Below are 23,152 nucleotides of genomic sequence, written 5' to 3' on the forward strand. Positions count from 1 at the left end.
CAAAGGATACATCCAGTAGTAACCAGATAACAGGCAGGCGCACACATCAGTCAATACCCAGATGCTTTTAGCTACATGGATAGATCCAGGAAAGTTTATAAATACACAGAGGAAAATTTCTGTAATCCCAGCTTTGTGAGCCAAAGGCAGAGGGATCCTCAGCTCAAAGTGGTCATCCTGGGCTTTGTATTGGGACCTCCTCACCACTGATAAAAGAGAACTGAGAGTTCTAGAAGCAAATAGGGGGATCTTGTTGACCATCTTACTTAGGGTTTCTGTTGCAGTGATAAGACCAAACACAGCTTAGGGAGGAAAGGGTTTATCTCGTCTTCCACATCACAGGCCATCACTGAAGAGGTCAGAGCATCTTGTGCTTAAGATTTTGGTTATTGCATAAAAGGAAGTATGTGTACAAGCAGACCCTTGGAGGAGGTAGATTTCTGGAGTAGGGTGGCAAAACAGAGCGAAGCTGTTGTCAATGTGTTCTCTTACCCAGCAATGGGCGTTAACCCGGAAAGAAAAGCCCTTGTGGTCACTGGGAAGAGATGATGGGACATTTCAAAAGGGTCTGGTTCAGGTTTTTCATACCTGGGTCTGGCAGTTGTGTTGTCTGTGGCCTCTCAGAGTCCTCTTGCTGGTCTTTTAGATCTGAACACCAAAAGCACATAATTTCAAAAGCACGTAAGTAGCAGCTAATCCCTGTAAGTGAAGAAATACTTCTTTTTCTTTTGACTCCTGCTGCGGAAGTCTGACCTGAAGGCTTCTGAAGCTCTGGACGGTAGCGACAGTAGCCAGTATCGGCAAAGGACAGGCAGCCTCCCCTGCCTCGGAGGTGAGAGGGTTATGTAAACATCCAGGGAACAAGGCCGAGGAAACTGGTCTAACCAGATGGTGGGTGCCTCTTGCCACTGGGGTGAATAGCACTTCCTGTGGTTTGGGGAACTTTCTGTAGTACTTGGAAACGGAGAAGTGTTTTGAAACCGCATGCTGTTTCAGGCCAGAGTGGCAACTGCCTAGCTTAGTTGCCGAACAATTCAACATCTGGCCGCCCTTGCTCTCTGCTCCCTTCGAAGAGATGGGAGTGCATACCGCCCCAGATGGCTAACTTAAAGTGCCATTATCTTCCTGGGACAGTCTCTGCTTCACTTGTCTGCACAGCAGGTATTATGACCCTGATGTCAAATCTCAAAAGCCCACAGTGCAGGCTGAGTTGTCAGCATTGGTGCAGGAATTTGGTATTAGCTCTGGAGGACTGCCAAGGAGAAGGGCTCTGACTGAGCCATGAAGCTAAAAAGACCACGGTGGAGCTATGCACAGTGGAGCCAGAGATTTGGGGTTTGCAGTACACATGTCGGCATGTGGATTGTAAATGTACATGCATGTGGGAAAACACACTTTTCCTTATCTACCCTGAGTGCTGCCTGGTGTCTCTCTGCTATGCCCTAGTTTCCCAAGCTGCCCAGAAAACCGTCCATTCTCCTATAGATCCCTCCTTCCCTGCTCTGTCCTGGCAGTGTTGCAAGCCTCGATACTTCTCAGTTTCTGTTGCTTTCTGCCAGTAGCAGACAGAACAGAAGAAAGGTGTGAGGGCCAAAGGGGAGGGGAGTCGGGAATCTTTATCCTCCGGTCTCAATAAACCACTTTTGGAGAGCATCTGGGATGGGAAGGGTTAATTGAGAACAAACCAAGCATTAACTGTGTGCATGTTATGCTAGTGATAAATAACATGCTTTACTGATTTCATTTAACAATACAGAGTGCAAATGTGTCTCTATGATCCACACAATACAAAAATATCCTTATCTGTCCCATCCTGACTGAGGGGCAGCGGCGGGCCATGAAGGGCAGTTGGTCCCACCTGAGGCCTCTGTGGGTCCCCGGGAGGTGGTGGGTGAGAGACCTCAGTGGGTCTGGGGGAGCTGCAGCAGGTGAGAGACAGAGATAGATAGGCACACCATGCAGAGTGAGCGTTTATTTAGTGGGTTATGGAAGGAAAACAAAGCAGGAGAGAAGGAAAGAGAAAGAGAGAAGAGGGGGAGAGAGAAGGGAGAGAGAAACAGGAGAGATAGAGAAACACACAGAGAAAAGTAGAAAGGGAGAGAGGAGAAGGGAGGGAAGAGAAGAGGCCTCAGCCACCTCTTTGGAAGAGAGATTGGGCAGAGAAAGAAAGAGTACAGGCTGGAAGTGGAATGAAGATCTGCTTGCCTTGGTGGAACGAGGGGAGTGGGTGGGGCTTGTCTCTTAAAGGGACAGGACAGACCCCTATCAGTTCCCTGACTCAAAATAGAGACTCCAAGCTTAGACTGCCTCTGTCTCTACATGGCCTTGAGCTCTATAATCTCCCTGTTGCCCTCCAGTATCCTTGTCTAGGTGTTTTAGAAATTCTTCTATTGCTGTAACAACACAATGATCAAGACACCTTAGATCATTAGGGAACCTTACAGTTCCCTGGGGCAATAGAGTCCATGACCGTCATGGCCAGAAGCGTGGCAGTAGGCATGGTATTGTGCCAGAGCAGTGTGCAAATCTTCCATCTGATTCACAAGACAGACCCTGGGAATGGTGTAGGCTTTTCTTTTTGGTTTTGTTTTTTGAGACAGGGTTTCTCTACCTAGAATTCACTGAGGACCAGACTGGTCTTAAAGTCACAGAGATGTTTATCTGCTCCTGCCTCCTGAGTGCTGGTATTAAACATGTGTACCACTATGCCTAGCTTTGGTATGGGATTTTCAAAGCACAAAGCCCCACTCCCAGTGACACATCGTCTTCTGAGGCCACACCCTTTAATCCTTCCTAAATAGTTCCAGCAACTGAAATGTGGGCTGTGGGAGCTATTCTCATTTAAACCATGGCAGATACCCTTAGAATCATTGGATTAGGACCTACCACCATATTCTCAGCTTGAGGAACAATCTGGTATTTCCTAAAGGTTAACTCACAGGAAGGCAATGGGAGTTCCAGATGGGCGGGAATCTTGGAGGACACCTTCGGCCACCATTTGTGCAGCTCTCTCTAGCAGATGGCTTCATCTCAAGGTTTCCATTTTATACTCTTTAAGGCGACAGTCACTTTCATATCTGTGTCCTGTTTCCTCCTGCCTTTCTCTAGCTTTCTTGCCAGAAAGGCTTTGCAGGCAGGAAAAAGGGGCTGGCCTGCTCTTCCAGATTTGATGAAAGAGCTCTTCGAAACTTCCAGATCTGCAGGTTGTTTGTGTTTTGCTGTGTGGGAGACCGGATCTCCTGCACACAAGGCAATCACTCTGCCACTGACCTAGACTCAGATTCAGGGCTGTTCTGGCATCCTGGAGACCCACTCCTTGGGACTTTTGCAGAGCACATCAGATATGCTAGGTAAAGGCCAGATGCCTGTAATCCTAGTGCTTTAGAGACTGAGGCAAGAAAATGAACATAAGCTGGGTGGTGGTGGTGGCACATGCCTTTAATTCCAGCACTTGGGAAGCAGAGGCAGGCACATCTTTGTGAGTTTGAGGCCAGCCTGGTCTATAAGAACTAGTTCCAGGACAGGCTCCAAAGCTGCAGAGAAACCCTGTCTCGAACCCCCCAACTCTCCCCCCCCCAAAAAAAATCAAGAAAATGAACATAGGTTCGAGGCCAAACTGCTTGCAATAGTAAATTCCAGATCAATCAGTGATATACAGTGAGACCTTGTCTCTAAACACAGAAACGATAAAAACACAATCACAAAAGGCTCAGTGACAGTTCCAGGGTGTGTAGCTCTTCGGTGTTGTCACTGTTTTCAAAGGTTTCAGAAATCTTTCATAGTTCCTTTGGGTCCCATGTCTTCCCAGCCAAATTTCCATTTGGAGCTCTTCAGGGCTGCAGAGGGAAAGCAGAGAAAGGGCATTTAGGGGGCTTCCTGACCAGCTCAGCAAGGAATCAGGGCTCAGATCTGAGATTGGGGAAGTAAAGCAAAGACTTCTGAGGAGACCACATTCTCCCAAGAACCTAGAAGACTTGAGGGAGGCTAACAGGCAGAGCTGCCTATGGCAGAGAATGCAGCCAGGTATGGGTCTTGGCTGGAAAAGGGTGCCCCAGTAGTGGCTACACACCTCCAGCTGTGACTGCAGTGTCAGTGATGCTGGTTGTGAGGGCCAGGACCAACCTCCTTCTACCAGAAAATAGAGACAATGGTAAGACATCCTCTACAAAATGATTTGGCTTTATTCATGGTTTTTGAAGGAGATTTAGGGATTGTAATTCTCTAAGGACGATGGACTGGACTTCCTGGTGCTTGTAGGAGTTCACTGCTTTGTCCAGAGCCTTTGTGGGAAGCGTTTCTGAATTCCTTAGGTCTTAGCCTTAGGATTCCGCTCTGAACGATGGGACACATGGCCAGAGTCCATTCCAGGACTCAGGTCTCTTTTCAGTTTTTCCATCAGAATCCTCCCAAGGCTTTCAGTGTATCTCTGCACACAGGATTTTCCAGTATGAACTGAAGACACTATTAGGCAATAAAAACAATCATAACTTACTAATGATTATAACCCCCTCAACCAATATTCATATAGTCAATCAATCGTAGTTAACTTCTCATAACAACATTCCAGTCATTGATGGGATATACACATAACAAAATTCTAGAAAACTAGGACCTTGGTGATATTGCAGCCTCCCCAGTTGTGTTGAATGTGACGTTTCTGTGACAGAATCCACTAGTGGCACAGTTCTTAGAGAACAAGCCTGCCTGTTGTGAACTGGTGACTAACCGTGTGCCTAATTATAAGGAGTGGGCTTCTTTTTCTCCCCAAAGATTTTCATCAGACGAGAAAACTGCAGTATTTTTTGAAGCCTACATTATCTTTTTAATTATGTACTCCTCATACACCTTACTCAGATCAACCTTTGTTGAGCTTTGTGTGTGTGTGTGTGTGTGTGTGTGTGTGTGCTGTGTTAGGGATACTACAAAATGACATGTTTGACAGTTTTATTGACAATCAGACGTTGTGTGTGTGTCTTGATTATGACTCCCACCATGCTTGGAATTGTATAGACTAATTTCTTCCCCTCTGGTACTTTCTTTCAAAATTGTTTTAGCTATTTCTTTAACTTTTCCTATACATTTCAGAATCATGCTTTCAAATTGCACTAAATCAGTCTGCATTGAACCTGGGAGGAACTGGCATCTCTACCATGTTTGTGGCCCACTTAATGATCAGGCTGTGCTTCCACATTTCTCTAGATCTTTCTTGATTTTTTTTTCAGCAACATGTTCTAGTTTTCTGCTCTGAGATCTGTGCATATTACACATACACTATTTATTTGGGAATTCTGAATAGTATTCTAAATGATATGTTTAGATGATCTTTTTTTTAATATTACTCTCATGTCCTGCAAGTTTGCCAAACTCAAGTTAAACTAGAGGTTATAAAAACTGTGCTTTATTTGTTATTCTCATAGAAAATTGCCACTGGCAAATGGGGACATTCTTTTACTGATGTACAAATATCAGTGGGAATCCAATAATCAAGTACAACTTAAATGTTAGGTGAGCTCCAGGCGTAGTTGTACTTGCTGGTGATCCCAGCATTAGGGAGGTGGAGGCAGAAGATCAGGAGTTCAAGGTCATACTGTGCTACTGAGGAGTTGGAGGCTAGCCTGAGCTACAGTGAGACCCTGTCAAACAAAACAAAACAAAACAAAACAAGAGGCTAGTGGTACTGTGGTTTGTAAAACACAGCAGAGCTGCTGAGCTGTTAGTTCAGCTATTGTTTTAGCTCTTTGTTGGTCTTTTGACTCTATCATCGAATCAGATTTTTGTTCTAAAGATTCATCTCGCCGGCAGTGGTGGGGCATGCCTTTAGTCCCCGCACTTGGAAGGTAGAGGTAGGTGGATCGAGGCCAGCCTGGTCTACATGAGCGAGCTCCTGGACAGCGAGGGCTGTTACACAAAGAAACCCTAACTCAAAAAAAAAAAAAAAAAAAAAAATCACGAGACAGAGAGAAAAAAGGAAAGAAGAGAAAAAGACAAGATAAAAGAAAAAGAAAAAGTCATCTTCTCTCTCTTTTCCTGGTCTTGGCACAGGTTGGCCAGCCCCCTTCCTCCCCCAGGCTCTCTTGTTCCGACGCTTGGTTCCTCCGGGACGCGCGGGGCGCTGTGGGTCCCTGGCGCCGCGGCGGCACTCTTTCTCCGCCTCCTCGGTTGGGACTGAGGCTTTCGGGACGGTGGCGGTAAGATGGCGGCGCCCATGGGCTGTCTTGAGCCGGTGGAGGGAGAAGGCAGCACGGGGCGCAGGGCGTCCGGGGTGGAACTGTCGCTCCCCTCGGACCCCGCGGCTCCCGCCCCGATGTGCCCACACGGTGGGTCGGTGTCTGTGCTCAGCCTGGCCGGCTGGCGCCAAAGGCACTTTAGGACTTGTCTGTGGAAGAGAAAAGGCTTTTCTCTGTCCCTCTTCCTCACCTTGTGTGATGCTTGAGCACCACCCGTATTAGAAAGTGTTTTTCCTTGTGTTTAAGAAACCCCTAGAGAAGTCCTGGCTGTTGGCGCTCTGGCTCCAGAGCTGTTAACGGCTCTGGTTTGGGGGGCGGGGTAGGGAGTAAGCAGAATGAAGGCTCAGGGGACTGAAGGATTCTCGTAGACATGTTCTTAGGGGAATTTCATTTGTTTGTTTGCTAGGTTTTTGTTGGCTTGTTTTTGAGTTAGAATGAACAAAAACAACAACGACAAAAGGGAAGTCAAATCAACTTTCGCTCTTGGAGAAAGAGGCCTTGTCCAACTGTAAAGTGTAGGTTTTCACCCACCCGAAGTCATCCCCAGTTTTGACACTCCTTGAAGTTCTCTGGGATTTTCCCCTTGTTTATCCAAGTCTGTTCCTTTAAGTCTACTTTCATTATGGACCCAAGCTGGTGTCTTTAATAATGTAGACAGCAAGCATTTTCTTTTTGGAGGATTCTAATATTCTAATGCATCAATGTTACAACTGCATAAAGTTTATCACAGAGAACAGTGCATTGAATTATAAATTACCTATAATGCCTAAGTAAATTTTATGCAACATAATTTGTAGACTGCTGCTTGACGCTTCTTTTTCCTTCCTGTTCTGAAACTAGGGCCCACTCTTCTGTTTGTAAAAGTGAGCCAAGGAAAGGAAGAAACACGGAAGTTTTATGCCTGCTCAGCCTGTAGAGATAGAAAAGACTGTAATTTTTTTCAATGGGAAGATGAAAAGGTATGATAATATTTTTTGGCCAGATTTATTGAGAATGAACCAGTAAACATACAGTTTAAACATTATGTAAAATGATATCTTTTGTTAATTTTAATACGCTGGGTTTTTTTTTTAAGATTTATTTTTAACTGTGTGTTTATGTGCCTTTTTATGGGTATGTTCAAATGTGTGCAAATGCCCATGGCTGTCAGAGGAGGTGTTGGGATTCTCTAGAACTGGAGTTACAGGCAGTTGTGAGCCTCCTGATGTGGGTGCTTTGAACAGACTCAGGTCTTAGAGTAGTATTTGATCTCAACTGCTGAGCCATCTTTCCAGCCCCAAGATAAATACTTTAAGAGGAAAGAAAATCCCACGCTTTGGATTTTTTTCTTAATTCTGGGCATTGGAGTTATTACTTGTCTCTGAACTTTGTTGTGTTACTGTCTCAAAAGAAAATGAGTTTGAGTAGTCAGCCTCTGTTTTACCTTATTTTATTTTATTTTTGAGACAGGGTTTCTCTGTGTAGCCCTGGCTGTCCTGGAACTCACTATGTAGACCAGGATGGCTTCAAACTCACAAAGATCAGATCCGCCTACTTCTGCTTACTCAGTGCTGGGGTAAAGACATGCAGCACTGCTCTCAGCAGCTTCTACGTTTGTTAACAAGAATATTAGAAAACCATAATCATTTATTTCTCAAGAGCTCTGGAAACTGGGAAGTCCAAGCTAACAACGGGTGATGGTGCGTTCTACCCTCCTGATAATAAATAAATAAATAAATAAATGACTGACTATATACGGTTTGCTCTCTCTTTCAGTTGTCAGAAGCCAGACTTGCTGCCCGAGAAGCTCATAACCAAAGATATCAGCCCCCTCTGTCCCGAGCACAGTGCATAGAAAGGTATTGGTGTGATGTCTTTTTTCTTTATCATTTTGGCAATAATGTTGCTTTTATTTTTTCTGTTCCTTTTAGCTTTCATTTATTTATTTTCAACACAAGGCTTTCCACTTGAATCACTGGTATGTGTGCAATTCACTGGATTTGATTGCATTCACGATGTGTGCAACCATTACTGCTGTTTCTTAAACGTTTTTATCCAGTCAGACAGAAATTCTGTCACTATGAAATAGTAACTCCTAATTCTGCCTCCCCAAACCTTGGTGACTTCTTCTTCTTCTTTTTTTTTTTTTTTGGTTTTTCGAGACAGGTTTTCTCTGTGGTTTTGGAGCCTGTCCTGGAACTAGCTCTTGTAGACCAGGCTGGTCTCGAACTCACAGAGATCCGCCTGCCTCTGCCTCCCAAGTGCTGGGACTTGGTGACTTCTTACCTACTTTTTGTTGCTATGAATTTGATTATTCTGGGTACATATGAGTGGAATAATATAGTATTTGTTCTTGATATCTATGACTTTCACATTTAGCATGTTTCCAGGGCACATTCATGTTACAGCATGTGACAAAGCTTTCTCTTTTGAGTAGAACTTCATTGTATGAACGAACCACATTCCGAAAGCCCACCCATCTGTTGATGGCACTGGCTTGCTTGCACATTTTGACTGTTGTGAATAGTGCTTCAGTGAGCACAGACATACAAAGTGTGTGTTTTCATGTCTTTCCAGTGGACACGGGTGCTTGGTTGTGTGGTAGCTATTCTTTTTGATGAGCCACCAAAGTCTTCCACAGTGGCTGAGAACAGTTTAATGTCTCTGTCAGCATTGGATAGAAGTTCTCCACGTTCTTGCTAACATTTCCTTTTTTGTTGTTTATTTTTTTCAAGACAGTTTCTCTGTGTAGTCCTGGCTGCCCTGGAACTTACTCTGTAGACCACAGAACTCACAGAGAGCCACCTGCCTCTGCCTCCCAAGTGCCGGGATTAAAGGTGTGCACCACCACTGTCCAGCTAACATTTACTTTTCTTGTGTGATGCTGGAGATCAAACACCACAGGTCTTGTGTGTGGGAGGCAAGTGATGTAGCTCTAAATTACACTGTAGCCATATTATTATGATTTTTAGTGTGTGTGTTTGTTGGGGGGGTGTACAAGAGCAGGTTCCACAACAGGCACCTTGAGGTCACAGGACATCTTTAAGAGGTGTCCTCAGTTTGCTTGAGGTGGGGTCTGTCGTGTTCACTGCTTTGTGGACCAGGCTAATTTGTCTGCAAGCTTCCAGGGATTCTGCTCTCCCCGCCTGCTGTCTTCCCCTAGGGGCTCTGTGAATAGAGGTGCATGGGACACACGCCCACCCAGCCTTTAGGGAAGTGTTCAGCTTGGAACACAGGCACTGCTCTCTCGTTTTCAGTATTGTCGTCCTAGTAGTTGAGAAGAACTTTGTTGTGCTTTTGATTTTTATTTCCCTAATTAGTACTGATGTTTATTTCATGTGCATATTGGAATTTGTGATTTCTTTGGAGAATATCTATTCAAGTACTTTTGTTCTGTGTGTGTGAGTTTGTGTATGTGTGTGTATGTGTGTTATGAAGATTTATTGAGGGAGGAGACAACAGAGTGGGCTCAGTCCTTGGCTTCTGCTTTCCTTGTGGCCTCTAGTATGTTGCCCAACTCCTGACTTGTGTTGGCATTGATATTTGTTCCCTTGCTCTTGATGAACTTGAGCGCTCACTTGTCCTTGAGACCTTGAGCAGCTCCATGGCTGTATTTTGCAAAGCCTGTGTTTAGCCATGGGCTTAAAAAATTGATTTATTTTTATGAGTGTTTTGCCTTTATGTGTATCTGTGCACCATATTCATGCCTGGTGCCTGTAGAGGCCAGAAAAGGGCATTGACTTCCCTGGAGCTGGAATTAGAGATAGAGATGATTTTAAGCCTCCATATTCATGCTGGGAACTGGACCTGGGTACACTGGAAGAGCAGTATCCTTTCTTAACGGATGAAACATCTTTCCAGCTCTAGCCATTGTGTTCTCTCTCTCTCTCTCTCTCTGTGTGTGTGTGTGTTTTGAGATAGAATCTTACTATATAGCTCTACCTGGATTTTTTTTTTTTTTTTGGTTTTTTCGAGACAGGGTTTTTCTGTGGTTTTGGAGCCTGTCCTGGAACTAGCTCTTGTAGACCAGGCTGGTCTCGAACTCACAGAGATCCGCCTGCCTCTGCCTCCCAAGTGCTGGGATTAAAGGCGTGTGACACCACCGCCCAGCCTCTACCTGGATTTGATCTTACATTCTGTGTGCCTCTGCCTCTCAAGTGCAGGGTTATGGGTGAAGCTATAAACACTTTAAAACTGGCATTATTAAAATGTTATTGGATGCGTTGGAATTCACAGACTTATTTCCGTAGGAAACCTGTGACAAGAATTCCTTTCTGCCCTGATTCATCTGCATCGTGCTGCATGTGCTGGGCGAAGCTGTCCAGGAAGCTGCGTATGATTGACAGTTTACTGATAACAGGTTTTCATTTATGGTGCTTCCTTCTGCTACCCAGGCTTCAGCATTCAGCAGTGTGAGGCCTTATTCTGGCCAAGTACAAAAGAGTCCTGTGGTCTGTTTAAAATATCTTGCTTGAAGCTGAGGGTGGTTATGAATCCTTTAATCCCAGCACTGGGAATCAGAGGTAGGTGGTGCTCTCCGTGAGTTTCAGGCCTGCCTGGCTTATCTATGTAGGGAGTACCAGGCCAGCCAGGGTAAAGAAGAGAGATCCTTCTTCAACAAAATAAAGCTAACCCAACCCAAACCACAACGAGTGGACAGGTAAATAAAATATCTTTCCTGAGCTTTCTTAGACTTTAAAGCTTGTGGTAGAGGATGCTTTTCTAAGATAACTTTAGTACTTAACCAGAGGGGTCTGTTTCCTGGGTAGAAGCCCAGTCAACAGTGAGAGATGTTAGACAGGAGTGTGAGTGAGTGTGAGTGAGCACTCTTGTGAGGCTGGTGCTCAGCAGTGCCCCCCTGAGGTGACCTTCAGTCTCGCCAAGGTGGCCACACTTGGTGGAAATTGGAGGCTTGGAGCCCTGAAGTAACTTGACGTTCATCCACTCAGCATGACTGAACCATGATTCATGCTTTCTGCCTCTCTGATTCAAAGTATAATTTTAGATATGAAAGAAAATAGTGATTCGTGACTGACAATGATTTCCTGTATAGATAGGAGATGTCAGGATGAGATTATCATAGCTGTAGGAAGCAGAGTATCAATGGTTTGGGACTAGAAAAGCGTGGCCTGCGCTTTCTGCCCAGCAGCCCATCCCTTTTGCAGCCGGGTAGGATTTAGTGCTGGCTTTTATTTTTCCTCAGTGAAACCAACAAGCTGTATCACTCTATGGGTAGAAAGAGAGGTTTATCGGAGAGGCAGAGAGGAGCAAAATGGTGGAAAAGCAAGAGGATTTTATGACAGTCAGCAGGGTGGGGGTCTTGGAGCTGACTGACCAGGACTGGATGCCTTTGCCCAAGGTTGTTGACTTTTGGGGGCAAATTGGTTTAAGGGAGGTTCCTGTAAACAGAAACCCCCTGTAGCTCTCTGTTTACCAGATAACAATCCTTCTGTGTACCTGACCAGAGTTATTCTATTTAGAACATTTTCATCAGCACAGCCATGGGGGGGGGCACATTAGAACTGACACTAAAATGTGCTTTTTTTACAGAGTTGTGATAATAATATGTATTTAGTTTTTTACTCTGCTGTCAGCCATTTTTGTCTGTTAAACGTGTTTTCATGTCACATAAGGATATTGGTGGCATGGTTAGACCCCAAGAAGATCTAGATAATCCTTTTCTCTGCATAATAAACTTCTAGTCCAGAAGTGGAGTCCGTTCTCATCCCTGTATTGCCAGAGTGTGGGAGTTATTTTTTACACATGCCTCATGTATTCAAGGCAAGCACCCACCACTCAATTATGTTTAAGTTAAAGACCTGATGAAGAATATTTTATTTTGGTTATTTGGGACAGGCTGTCTCTGTTTAACAACCCTAACTGTCCTGGAACTTGATTTGTAGACCAGTTGGCCTCAAACTCACAGTAATTCACCTGCCTCTGCCTCCCATGTGCTGGGATAAAGGGTATTCCACCACGCCTGGCTGATAAGGAATTTTTTAAAATCTGTTTTTAAATTTATTTTCTCTTATGCTTGAATTTTGCCTGCATGTATGTATGTTCACCATGTGTGTCCCTAATGCCTAAGGAGGCCAAAAAAAGGTATTAGATTTCTTGGAATCGTAGTTATGGATGTTTCTAAGCCATCATTTAGGTCTTGGTTGCCAAACCCTGGTCCTCTGTAACAACAACAAGTGTCCTTAACTATTGAGCCATCTCTCTAGCTCCTGTTAAGTAAATTTTTAAATGTGTAATTAATCTATAAAATTGGCTAAAATATGAAGTATTGAATTTCCAAAAAGCTATTTGGTATGGAAGGGGAGGACGACAGTAACTTCATCTATTTTATGCTGATCTCTTGAGAGTATGTTTTGATAAAATTATCTTCAACATCTTAAACCATACATGACCCATAACCTTGGGTTTATTGTCAGAAACCCCTGTCCCTCCAGTCATTTGTTCATACAGCAGATATTTGTTAAGAGTTCAAAGAGAACAGGAGTGCTTCCATTGGAGCCAATGTGTGTGTGTGCTTACACTTGCATAGATACAAAGATGCGGCGTATAAAGAATGCCCTAAGTGTCAGCTCACTCCATTTAGAGACTTAGGTGCTCAGGAAAGTGAGGACATTACTGCTGACTCGTGCATTAGCTGACCCGCACACCGTGAAGACGTAGCATCTAATCGGGTTTGGGAAATTCATAGAGGCTGAATTGATTTCACTGCATGACTTTCTAGTCGATGCTCCAATGTTTTGTTATATGCTGTGTGGAGTAAAAGTTCTAGATAGGTCATTCTTCTAAGATTTACCTTAAGATAGATCGTGTTGAGATCTTGGCGTTTTTAAAGTCAAAGCTTGGTGGATTTACCTGTTCCTTTAATATGCCTTCATGTTGAGATTAGGAGTTTGTTTTTGTGTGTGAATGAACATAGGGGTGATATATTCTTGAGATTGTAATTGTTTTCTATTTTAGGTAATTTAATCATGTCAACTCATCTGTAAATTAACTTATTAAAGAACCATATTGCAAGCATAAAGTATATTTAAACTTGATACTTAGGATAGAATACAACCATGGTCTCAGTGTAAGTAGAAAGCGCTTCCTACTGCTTTTTTTCTTTTTTAGATAAGGTCTTGGTCTGTAGCTTAGGCTAGCCTTGAACTTACAATCTTCCAGCCTCAACCCCCCAAGTGCTGGTCTTATAGACATGGACCGTGATTCCCAGCTGACTTGTGTTGTTAGAGAAAGATGATGCAGTAAGATGAGTAGATCTTTGTTACCCAGTTTTTGTTGTGGGCCTGGGAATATTGCACAGATTTCTAGTTTATGGAATGGTATTTGATAAGCATTTTTTTTTATTTTTTTTATTTTCGAGACAGGGTTTCTCCGGAGCTTTTTGGTTCCTGTCCTGGAACTAGCTCTTGTAGACCAGGCTGGCCTCGAACTCACAGAGATCCACCTGTCTCTGCCTCCCGAGTGCTGGGATTAAAAGCGTGCGTCACCACCGCCTGGCTTGATAAGCATTTTTTATAACATGGTCTTTGAATCATGTAATATTTCATAGATGCTCAACTGACAGATTTACATTTTGTGCCTGAGATTTGCTTTTCTTTATAGTTTTTAGCTGACTGTTATGCTTTAAAATGTGTTAATATTCTATTATATGGTGTACTTCTATACTTATTGCGACCTATGAAGTCTGAGAGGAAGATAAATCTGAATGTGGAGATCAGTGTTAATTTATGTGCATCTAGATAATTTTGCTTGGTTGATATTTCATTTGGTTATTTTTTTTTAGAACTCATTTAAACTTAGATTTTCAAGGTCTGCTGTTAGACAAATGCCATAAACATAATTTGTGTACTCCAGGAAAGGCAAATGGAACATCAAATGGAGATCAATAAAAATGACATTTCAAAATGCTAGCCTGCAATTTGTGAATCATGCTGAGCCATGCGGCAGAATGAAATTTCCTCTCCCTCAGGGCATGTGCAGTAAACAGGAGGCAGGAGCTGAGTAATCCCGAGAGCTTCCGGCTCCTGTTCCTTCTTCTCTCAAACTTCAGAAACCAGCCCGAATGCTAAATTTAAAGCGGTGTAAGTGAATGATGATGTTGTGGTCACGAGACACAAAAGAAATGTAAGATCTGTTTGTCTTGCATCAAGAAAGGCTTACTAAGATGGCTGCGGGGGCCTCTGAAGATTAGTTTGGGGGGCCCTAAAGGAAGTAAGCTATCAGGGTGCAGACAGTACTGTGCTTTGCTCCTTTTGATACTAGTTACTCTCAGGTGTGTGAATTGTCCTCCTGCTCACTATTGCTTTCTGTATGAGTTGCTTTTCTATTGTTGGGATAAAGGCAACATTATAAAAGAAAGCATTTAATTGGGCTTACGTTCTAGAGAGTTGAGTCCATGATGGCGGACCAAAGAGATGGTAGCAGGAACAGTGAAGAGTTCTTATCTTGAGCCAAAGCAGGATGTAGAGAGCACCAACTGGCATGAGTCTTGAAACGTCAGAGCCAGCCCCCAGTGACATATTTCCTCTAGCAAGGCCCCACCTAAGGCTACCAACTGGGTACCAAGTATTCAGATGCCTGAGACTTATGGAGGACAGTTTGTTCAAACCACCACACTTACCTTCCTAGAGAATTCATGGCTTCTGCTGTCAGCTGTCTGTTCCCTTGTGTGGTAGGTAGTTCAATTGAGTATCAGAATCTGATTGAACATCTCACACTTCATCTGCATGTGGGATTGTTTTCCTCTTGGTGTTGCTGTGGTCAGTACCCTGACAAAAGCAACCTAAAGGAGAAAGGACTATTCTGGCACAGTTTGAGAGTGTGGTCCGTCTTGGCAAGGATGTCGTGGGGGCCAGGGCTTGAGGCAGCTGGTCACTTATGTCTGTCTCAGGACCCAGTGAGTGCTGGTGCTCTGTGAGCTTTCTCCTTTTTGTGCAGTGCAGGACACAAGCCCAGGGAAGGGTGGTGCCCTTTATTTGGGCACTCTTCCCACGGGTTAACCTAATCAAGGTAGTCCTTCACAGCTCTGCCTGGAGGCTTGTTTCCTTGATTGCAGATGTTATCAAATTGATGATCACATAAACTGTCTCAGGCATCTTTTATAAAGCCTGTGTTTGTTGTGGTTGGCGAGTGCATTCATCTCCAGTACCAAATGTGCCTGCATGGTAGTGTGCCTTCATGCTAAGCCGTGGCTTGATGGCAGACAATCCTTCACTGGGATTCAAGTGAGTTCAGTACTGACTTAAATATGTGATGGGTTAGGAACTTGCATCACGCTTTCATGTGAGCGTACAGTTGAGTTCCCCCTCAAGTGACAGCAGATACCCGTCCAATCTCAGTAACATCCATGAGCTAAAACAAAATGTAAAATATGTGATGAAATAACATTCTAGATTTTGCTTTGATCCAGAGTGATGCACTTTTTTTGATAGCATGATTGTGAGAAACAGGCCCCCAACCCTACAATGATGAGGTCAAGATACTCCAAGTATTGAAAGCAGACTATTGGTACTCCAAGTATTGGGCTTCCTGCAGTTCCTTCCTCCAGAACCCGTGCCAGCCCAGACAAACTCTTATACTCACACAGCTGATGTTCAGAGTTCACTTTGGCACAAAGCAGTGGTTTTTATAGTCACAGCGCAAATTCTTCCCGCTCCTGTGTTCCTTACTGGCATGGAGCACAGTTGATGGTCATCTGTATAGCCCTGCCCCAAACTTGCCATCCTCTGGGGCTCAAGACTCCCTCCCCACTCTGACACATGGTCCCCATCGGGAAGTAGACTGTCCAGTGCACCCTACTCTAGGATGCACTACAAGCTCTTCGCTAAGCAGGTGCCACCTGCTCGGGAAGACAGGGCCAGGGCCCGCTGCTCCTGCTTGTTTGTCATCTGGCAAACTCAAGCCCAGGCACCTCTGGCATTGGAAATAAGTTGCTTGGATTTTGTTGTCATGGTGAATCAACCCATTTTTGGCTGTCCTGTTGTATCAGTCTGCATGCTCTGGGTTTTGTTGTCTAATTCTGCTTGTTCTCTTTATATTACAGTTTATGTGTTCTCCTTTTGGGGCAGGGTGGTGTGTCTTTTATATTTTTCTATCACCTTGGAAACTTTGTTGTATGTTATGTGTGTAAGTGCAGGTGCATGTGAACTGCAGCACAGGTAGAGAGGTTGGGGCACAACTTCTGGGAGTTGGTTCTTCCCTTCCAGTGTGGTTTTGTGAACCCTGTGGGTGGGACTTGAGTCACCAGGCTGTTGTGCTGTACCTAATAAGTCACCTTGCTTGACCTCCTTTGTACTTTTGAATGCCGTGTCTAATCCTTTCTCTGACTTTCATCACTGTAAAATGAGAGAAGGCCATCTGTTTCTTCCTTGTGTTTTATTATTTTCATTTTAGTTGATTTTTTTCTTTAGTTACCTTTGAATCTTTTGAATATGTCTTAGAAATCTTTTACTTGACTCTTTTAGTTTTAGGTTCTATGTGTCGGCCTATGCGCTATTCCGTAGCAGAGCCTCTGCTCCGCAGCTGACTCCCAGCCTCTCTCCCGTCGCCCTTTCCTCTTGGTTGTGCTGCAGCCATCGTCCTCACTGTCAGGAATTTTTCCTAATGCGAGCTCTCTGCCGACACAAAAATCCCAATCAAGCCAAATCACAACAAGCCAAATTAAAATATATCCAGGTTTAATGGGATTCCTGTGCTCTCAGGTGGCCCCGAAGGGAACCAGGAGGCTGCTAGCTCGACCACCAGGAGCAAGGAAAAGAGACCCTGTGTTTCTCCTTTGGGAGCTCACTTAAATACCCTGTGGGAATGGTCCTGACCACTGGGATTTGGAGTCCAGACCAATGCAACTCTCAGACCTGTGGGCTATGCTCCCAACTTAACACCCACTTTTGCTCTGAGATTCTGTGACTTGCTTCAGTGCCATAATAGCCCCCTTGGCAGGACTTGTTTATGTATCCATTTGGCTGAAAGTCCAAGTCGTTTCCATTTTGAAGCAAAAGACTTTTATTTAAAAGTTTTACGTAAGAGTCTGTATGTAGCTACTCCATGATTCCATTTATGTGACCTGTCTAGGGTAGGCAAATTCCTGGAGACTAGAAGTAGGTCACTGGTGGCCAAGGCTGGGGGTGGGATAATGGGGAGCAACTGCCAATGGGGTGAGGTTTCTTTTGGTGGTGATGAAAATGATCTGGAGTTAGGCTATGGCATTGTAGCATGACTTTTAAATACCCTTTCTGCTATTCCTTGACTACATAGCAACTGGTGGATTGTGTGTGGCATGCGAATTACATCTCAATTGAAAACATCTGTCTGAGGCAGACGACGCAAATAGTCCCAAGGCTTCAAAAAGAGCTGCCCTTGCTCAAAGTAGCTACAGCCAGCTCTTTTAGATGATTTCTTATAGATTTGGCCTTCCTACTTTTACTTCTCCTTCTGCACTGTAAGGAAGACTGGTTCGTTGTTCCCTTTTGTGATATTAAGATCGATATTAGCTAGCTTATCTAAAACCTGCCAGTGTTTCAGTTGGTGAGTTCTAGCAGTAATTGCTAACTGTTGCCTAGAGCTTAGAAGGGCGGCAGAATCTGATCGTTGCTTAAAACATAGTGCTGTGGAACCACCGCTGTGGATCACCTCGTTGAAGCTCATGTGGGGAAGCAAGATACTGTTGAATTCTCCCCCCCCCCCCCCGTTCTTTTGGTTTGTGTGTTTGTTTATTTCTACACTGGAGACCAACGCCATGGTGTTGTAGTCTGCAACAGTACAGTTAACTTTCTACATCAACGTTTGCTCTGCAGCCCGGAGAAGTTTGCTTACTAGTTCAGCAGACTTTCTGAAGATTTTCTAAGGACTTTTCGCATATATGACAGTGCTGACTGCGATCAAGGAGATTTTAATGTTCCCTGTCCCGTCCATTATTGTGTCTAATTAGGTTGACTGGAAACTCCAGCAGAAGAAAGCTAAGAATAGCTAGGGGGACGGCATCGGGTGTTCCTCAGGAAGATGTCAGCCTTGGGCTTCCTTCATGGAAGTTGACTCCTTGTCATTTTTGTGAGGGACCTGCCTGTCTTTGTGTCCCCCTCCCCGCAGTGCTAGAGTTAATAAACAGCATATGTAGCCGTGTTCATCTTTTCACATAGGTGCAAGGCTCTGGGGACCGTGTGCAAGGCTCTTCTGGGGACCGTATGGCTACTTCAGTCGTGGTCTGCTCACCCCTTCCAGGCGGTGTGTGGTCAGCTGCTCCCTCCCTCCCTCTGTTTCCTCCAGTGCTGAAAACTTTTGTATGTTTTGTCAGGTTTTGGAGGGTCAGATGGTAAATCTGGACTCCATGAGTCTGTCACTGGTGGAGAGGCAGCCGTGGTGACTTCACACCAGGGCTGCTGAAGGCTCTGCTAGACTTCTCACTGGCCATCTGTGCCTTAGGGTCCTTCCTTGCTGACCTTACTATGTGTCACTCTGAAGTTTCCTCATCTCTTTCTTCTTTGTAGTCATGAATGAAGCTGTCAGAGGAGCCCTTAGCAGGGGCTACAGACATGTTGGTTGTAGGCAGCGGCTGATTTCTTGCTGTAACCGTTTAGAATACTTGCCACTGCCTTGGGGCCTTTGGAGTGAAACAGCTTAAGAAGTTCTAATGCTCTCTGGGTTCCTCTTTTATAGCTTCTGCCATGCAGATCCCAACTGAACCCATTGACTTGCCGGATGCAGGAACCCTGTAGCACAGTCCACGTGCCGTGATTGCACTCACACCCTTCTGCAGATCCCAGTGATGCTGTTGACTTGCTGGATGCAGGAACCCTGTAGCACAGTCCGCGTGCCGTCATTGCACTCACACCTGCTGTTCATTTCTTTTCCTTACTCTGATTTTGTAACTGGTGTCACATATATAAAAACCGTTAGCCTTTAAGATATAGTGACTGTGGTTTCTTCAGTAATCTTTAATACACTGAAGAAAGAAAAGAAATGTAGTAACTCTGGAATCACATTTGGAAACAAATAAGCAGGGTATCCAGTACTGACCCGGTTTCTGGTTTTTGAGACTGGTTTACCATTTAGTCCAGGCTGGCCTGGGACTCATGGTCTTCCTCTTTTGGTTTGTGGGTGCTGGGGTTGCAGACCTATGCTGCCCCAGCTGGCTCTGAATAGTCCTTTTAAAGGCTCTCGGTCCTGCCTTGCTGGCCTGGGGAGGGGCTGCTGACAGCCTGTGTCAGTACTGCTAAGAGCAAAGAGCTCGGTTGGAACATCTTTCCTTTTAGGGGGTAATTTTTCTTGCTAAATATGTCATAAGAACTTGAAGAATGATTTTGATTTCTCATTTTAAAATGACTGCCAACTGCGCCAGACTGTTTAACATGTCAAAGTTAGAGCACATGGATTTGTCAATAAATTTAAATGTGCTAGTAGTTGCCATTACTACTAAACTGTTTGAGTAATATATTATATTCACATTTTAAATGGATATTGATCTTCATTCAGTGACTAAATTGGAGCATCTCAATTCTTATGAAATTGCTGACTCTTTTCCACTTTGGAGGTATATAGCCAGACATAAATTCTGGCCAACATTCCATGGATCCTTTTTCTCATTTTTGCTTCTTTATGCAATACTCTTTGGGAAGTAAGAATACTTTGTGGAAACTAAGAATAGCAAAGTACATTGTCCTAATAAACAAAAACAAAGTTAAAACATACACCCCATGTCCTTGGTTGTATCTTGAAGGTACCTGAGTTTTATTCAATTGCCCTTGACTCAGAGAAAGTTCTGTCGAAGTTGCCAGCAATTGCTGTTACCTGTGGATTGGGGGCAGCATGGTGAGCACCAGCTGTTGTCTGACATCTCTATCACCCAGCTCCGGAGGCCCAGTCAGCTGCTCTATCCGCTGGAGAACAAGAAGACACACGCCCAGTACCTGTTCACGGATAGGAGCTGCCAGTTTCTGGCGGGCCTCCTCGCTACCCTCGGATTCAGAAGAGTACTGTGTGTTGGAACACCAAGGTATGGCCACTGTATTCGTTCTCCTCGCAGCACTACGTTATCCTTACAAACGTTCTATGAAGTGGTTCTGTACTGTGCGGAGTGAGGCGTGAGCTCTGGATGTAAGAGGACATGGAAAGTGTGGCCTCTCAGAGGGTTTGCACCCCTTAGCCCGTTTGAGAGAAGCCTTGTAGGGTGGATACTTTCTGATCTGAGAGTGAAATGTTTTATGTTAGATTTCTCTGTTAAAGTTCTGCCCTTTAAAAAATATCTGCAAAACTAAACTGGGCCAGATTCTCTGCAGTGTTTCATTGAAATACCCGAGATGGGAGAAGAACAGCTACGGGTTTTGTTTGATGATTGTCTGTGGCGTTTGTAGCTTCTTATTAGATTGGTTTTCATTACTTCCTTCAGGCTACACGAGCACATCAGACTGACAGCACCAGGTGAAAAGTCCAACACAAAAAGCCTCTTATTGGATATTGATTTTCGGTAGGTTTATAATATAATATCTCTTCCTTATTGTCTCATTTCTTTCTGTGTTTTTTTCTCTCTAACCATTCATAACCTGTCACACTCTTTAACCAACATTCAGTAGTCGTAGGTTGTGAACATCTTGATGGTCATGCAAAGTCAACACCCAACCTGTAGGATCTCACATAAGCTGGCAGTTGGTTTCTCTTTTTTACTACCGTGTCACCGACTTGCCTCTGTGAATGTGTCTCCTTGTATGTGACTCAGAATTAGAGATGCCTTCTCCTTTGTACAGTCTTTTCTAATGTAATAATACTTCCAGATAAACTGAACTGCCTCATTGTGGTCAGATTTTTGGGACTTTGTTTCATCTTCAGATCTTGGTCATGTGATGAGACATTTTAAAAATACTGTCTTGCCAGGTGATGTGCATACTGCTTCCTAGGTGCAGCCGAAGTGGCGGGAGGGCTAACTTGGAGGAGGCAGGTCTTGGCTGGGGGCTAGAAAGCAGGTGTGTTTGTGGGAGATAGCTGTGTGAGCGCTGGATGGCACTTCTGTTGGGATGTACCCCGGTGCTGACTTACAGTGTAAATGGTACAAGGTCCATCACTGCCCGAGTATGCTGAGTTGAAATGTCCCTCTTAGTTTCTATAATGGTTTGAGTACTGCCTCATAGAGACTTTATGAGACAACTATTATTGTCTCATATTGTGGACTATATTAGAGGGATCAGGCTTTGTGTCTTTCATTTAGATCTGATAGTTTCTGTTTGATCAGTACTACAGTATTTGTTAGGATATATGCCATTAAATATGCTTTCTCTCCCTGCAAATAAGGCAGGTTTAGAAAATTATTTATATGTGTAAGTGTTTTTATTTGCATGTAGTATAGACATCATCATATGTGTGTCTGGTACCTGGGGAGGTCAGAAGAGGGTATCAGATCTCCTAGAACTGGATTAAGGATGGTTGTAAGCCACCATGTGGGTGCTGGGAACTGAACAAGTGTTCTTAAACACTGGCAATCTGTGCAGCTCCAAAGCAGTCTTTTTTTTTTTTTTTTTTTTTTAGCAGTCTTTTTTTTTAATTTAATTTTTTATTTGGTTTTTATTTCATGTGCATTGGTGTTTTGCCTACATGTATGTCTGTGTGAGGGTATTAGATCCTTTGGAACTGGATCCTTTGGAATTGAATTGTGAGCTGCCACGTGGGTGCTGGGACTTGAACCCAGGTCTTCGCCTAACCACTGAGCCATCTCTCCAGCCCCCAAAGCAGATTCTTAAAGCGTAATATGTCACATGAAACAGCACAGCTGTGGGGCTGGGAAGATGGTACAAGGGTTAAAGAGTGGGAATGGGGGGTATGTATGCCTGAGTTTAGGTAAAGGTGGGTATGACGGAATGAACTGTGAGACAGAGATAGGAGCATCCCTAGGGCTTGCTGGCCAGCCAGCCTCACTGAGAAGGTGAGCTTCAGATTCAGGAGGAGACCCTGTCTCCACAGGTAAGGTGGAGAAATGTTTGAGGAAGGTTGCAAGACTGCCAGTGTTAAGCCTTGACTTTCTCACATACCACACACCCATCACCTCCAGAAGTACAGATTTTATGTCGTATTTTTCTTTATAATTCCAAATCAACTATACTATCTGCAGCAGCAGATTCTGGTTCTTCATCCTGCTGGCTGAGCCACAGGAGCAGGACTGGCCCATTAACCACTTATCCCTTGTTGACAGAACTTGTCTGTGTGTAACAGGAGCGATCCTTCCCAAAGTGGCAATACAGATTTCTTTTATAAAGATTTATTTAAAATTATGTGTCGGTGTGTCTGTGTGTGGGTATGTGCACGTATGCAGGTGCCCTCAGAGGCCCAAAGAGGGCATTATTAGACATCTCAGAGCTGGAGCCACAGGCGGTTGTGAGCCACCTGATGTGAGAGCTGGGAACTGAACTTGGGTCCTCTGTAAGAGCAGTATGTGCTCAGTATGTGCCATCCCTCCAGCCTCAGCTTTATTTTAAAACTGAGATGTAATTATTATCATCTACCAGTTTGAGGTGTGTGTCTCATTGGTTTCCAGTATGTAGTCAGTGGTATGTTGGGCAGGTTTCTCTATTTCTTTTTTATTTATTTATTTATTTTTATTTATTTATTTATTTATTTATTTTTTGGTTTTTCGAGACAGGGTTTCTCTGTGGTTTTGGTGCCTTTCCTGGAACTAGCTCTTGTAGACCAGGCTGGTCTCGAACTCACAGAGATCCGCCTGCCTCTGCCTCCCAAGTGCTGGGATTACAGGCGTGCGCCACCACGCCCGGCTCTCTATTTCTTTATTGGGGGCTTTTGATATAGGGTCTCGTAGAGTCCACTCTGGTCTTGAACATGTGCCTTAAACCCCCAGCTGCCTCTCAAGTGCAGGAATTACAGCTGTGAGCCACCGTGCCTGTGTTAGAGCATTCCATCTGCAGGAAAGAAACCTCATGGTCGCTGCTCCTGAC

At 44.2% G+C, this 23,152-nt stretch overlaps 1 protein-coding gene across 1 annotated transcript in view; it reads left to right on the forward strand.

Annotated features, from left to right (window-relative positions):
* The first annotated feature begins 6,191 nt into the window (after positions 1 to 6,191).
* The window catches only part of Zcchc4 (zinc finger CCHC-type containing 4), a 39,719-nt gene continuing 22,758 nt past the window's right edge, over positions 6,192 to 23,152 (forward strand). Inside the window, exons 1-5 of the mRNA XM_057772178.1 lie at positions 6,192 to 6,317; positions 7,068 to 7,186; positions 7,983 to 8,065; positions 19,936 to 20,211; positions 20,605 to 20,682. Coding sequence (XP_057628161.1) covers positions 6,194 to 6,317; positions 7,068 to 7,186; positions 7,983 to 8,065; positions 19,936 to 20,211; positions 20,605 to 20,682 — 680 coding nt within the window. The 5' untranslated portion in view covers positions 6,192 to 6,193. The remainder of the gene's footprint in view (positions 6,318 to 7,067; positions 7,187 to 7,982; positions 8,066 to 19,935; positions 20,212 to 20,604; positions 20,683 to 23,152) is intronic.

This window comes from Chionomys nivalis, chromosome 6 (assembly GCF_950005125.1).
Source record: "Chionomys nivalis chromosome 6, mChiNiv1.1, whole genome shotgun sequence".
Lineage (NCBI taxonomy): Eukaryota > Metazoa > Chordata > Mammalia > Rodentia > Cricetidae > Chionomys > Chionomys nivalis.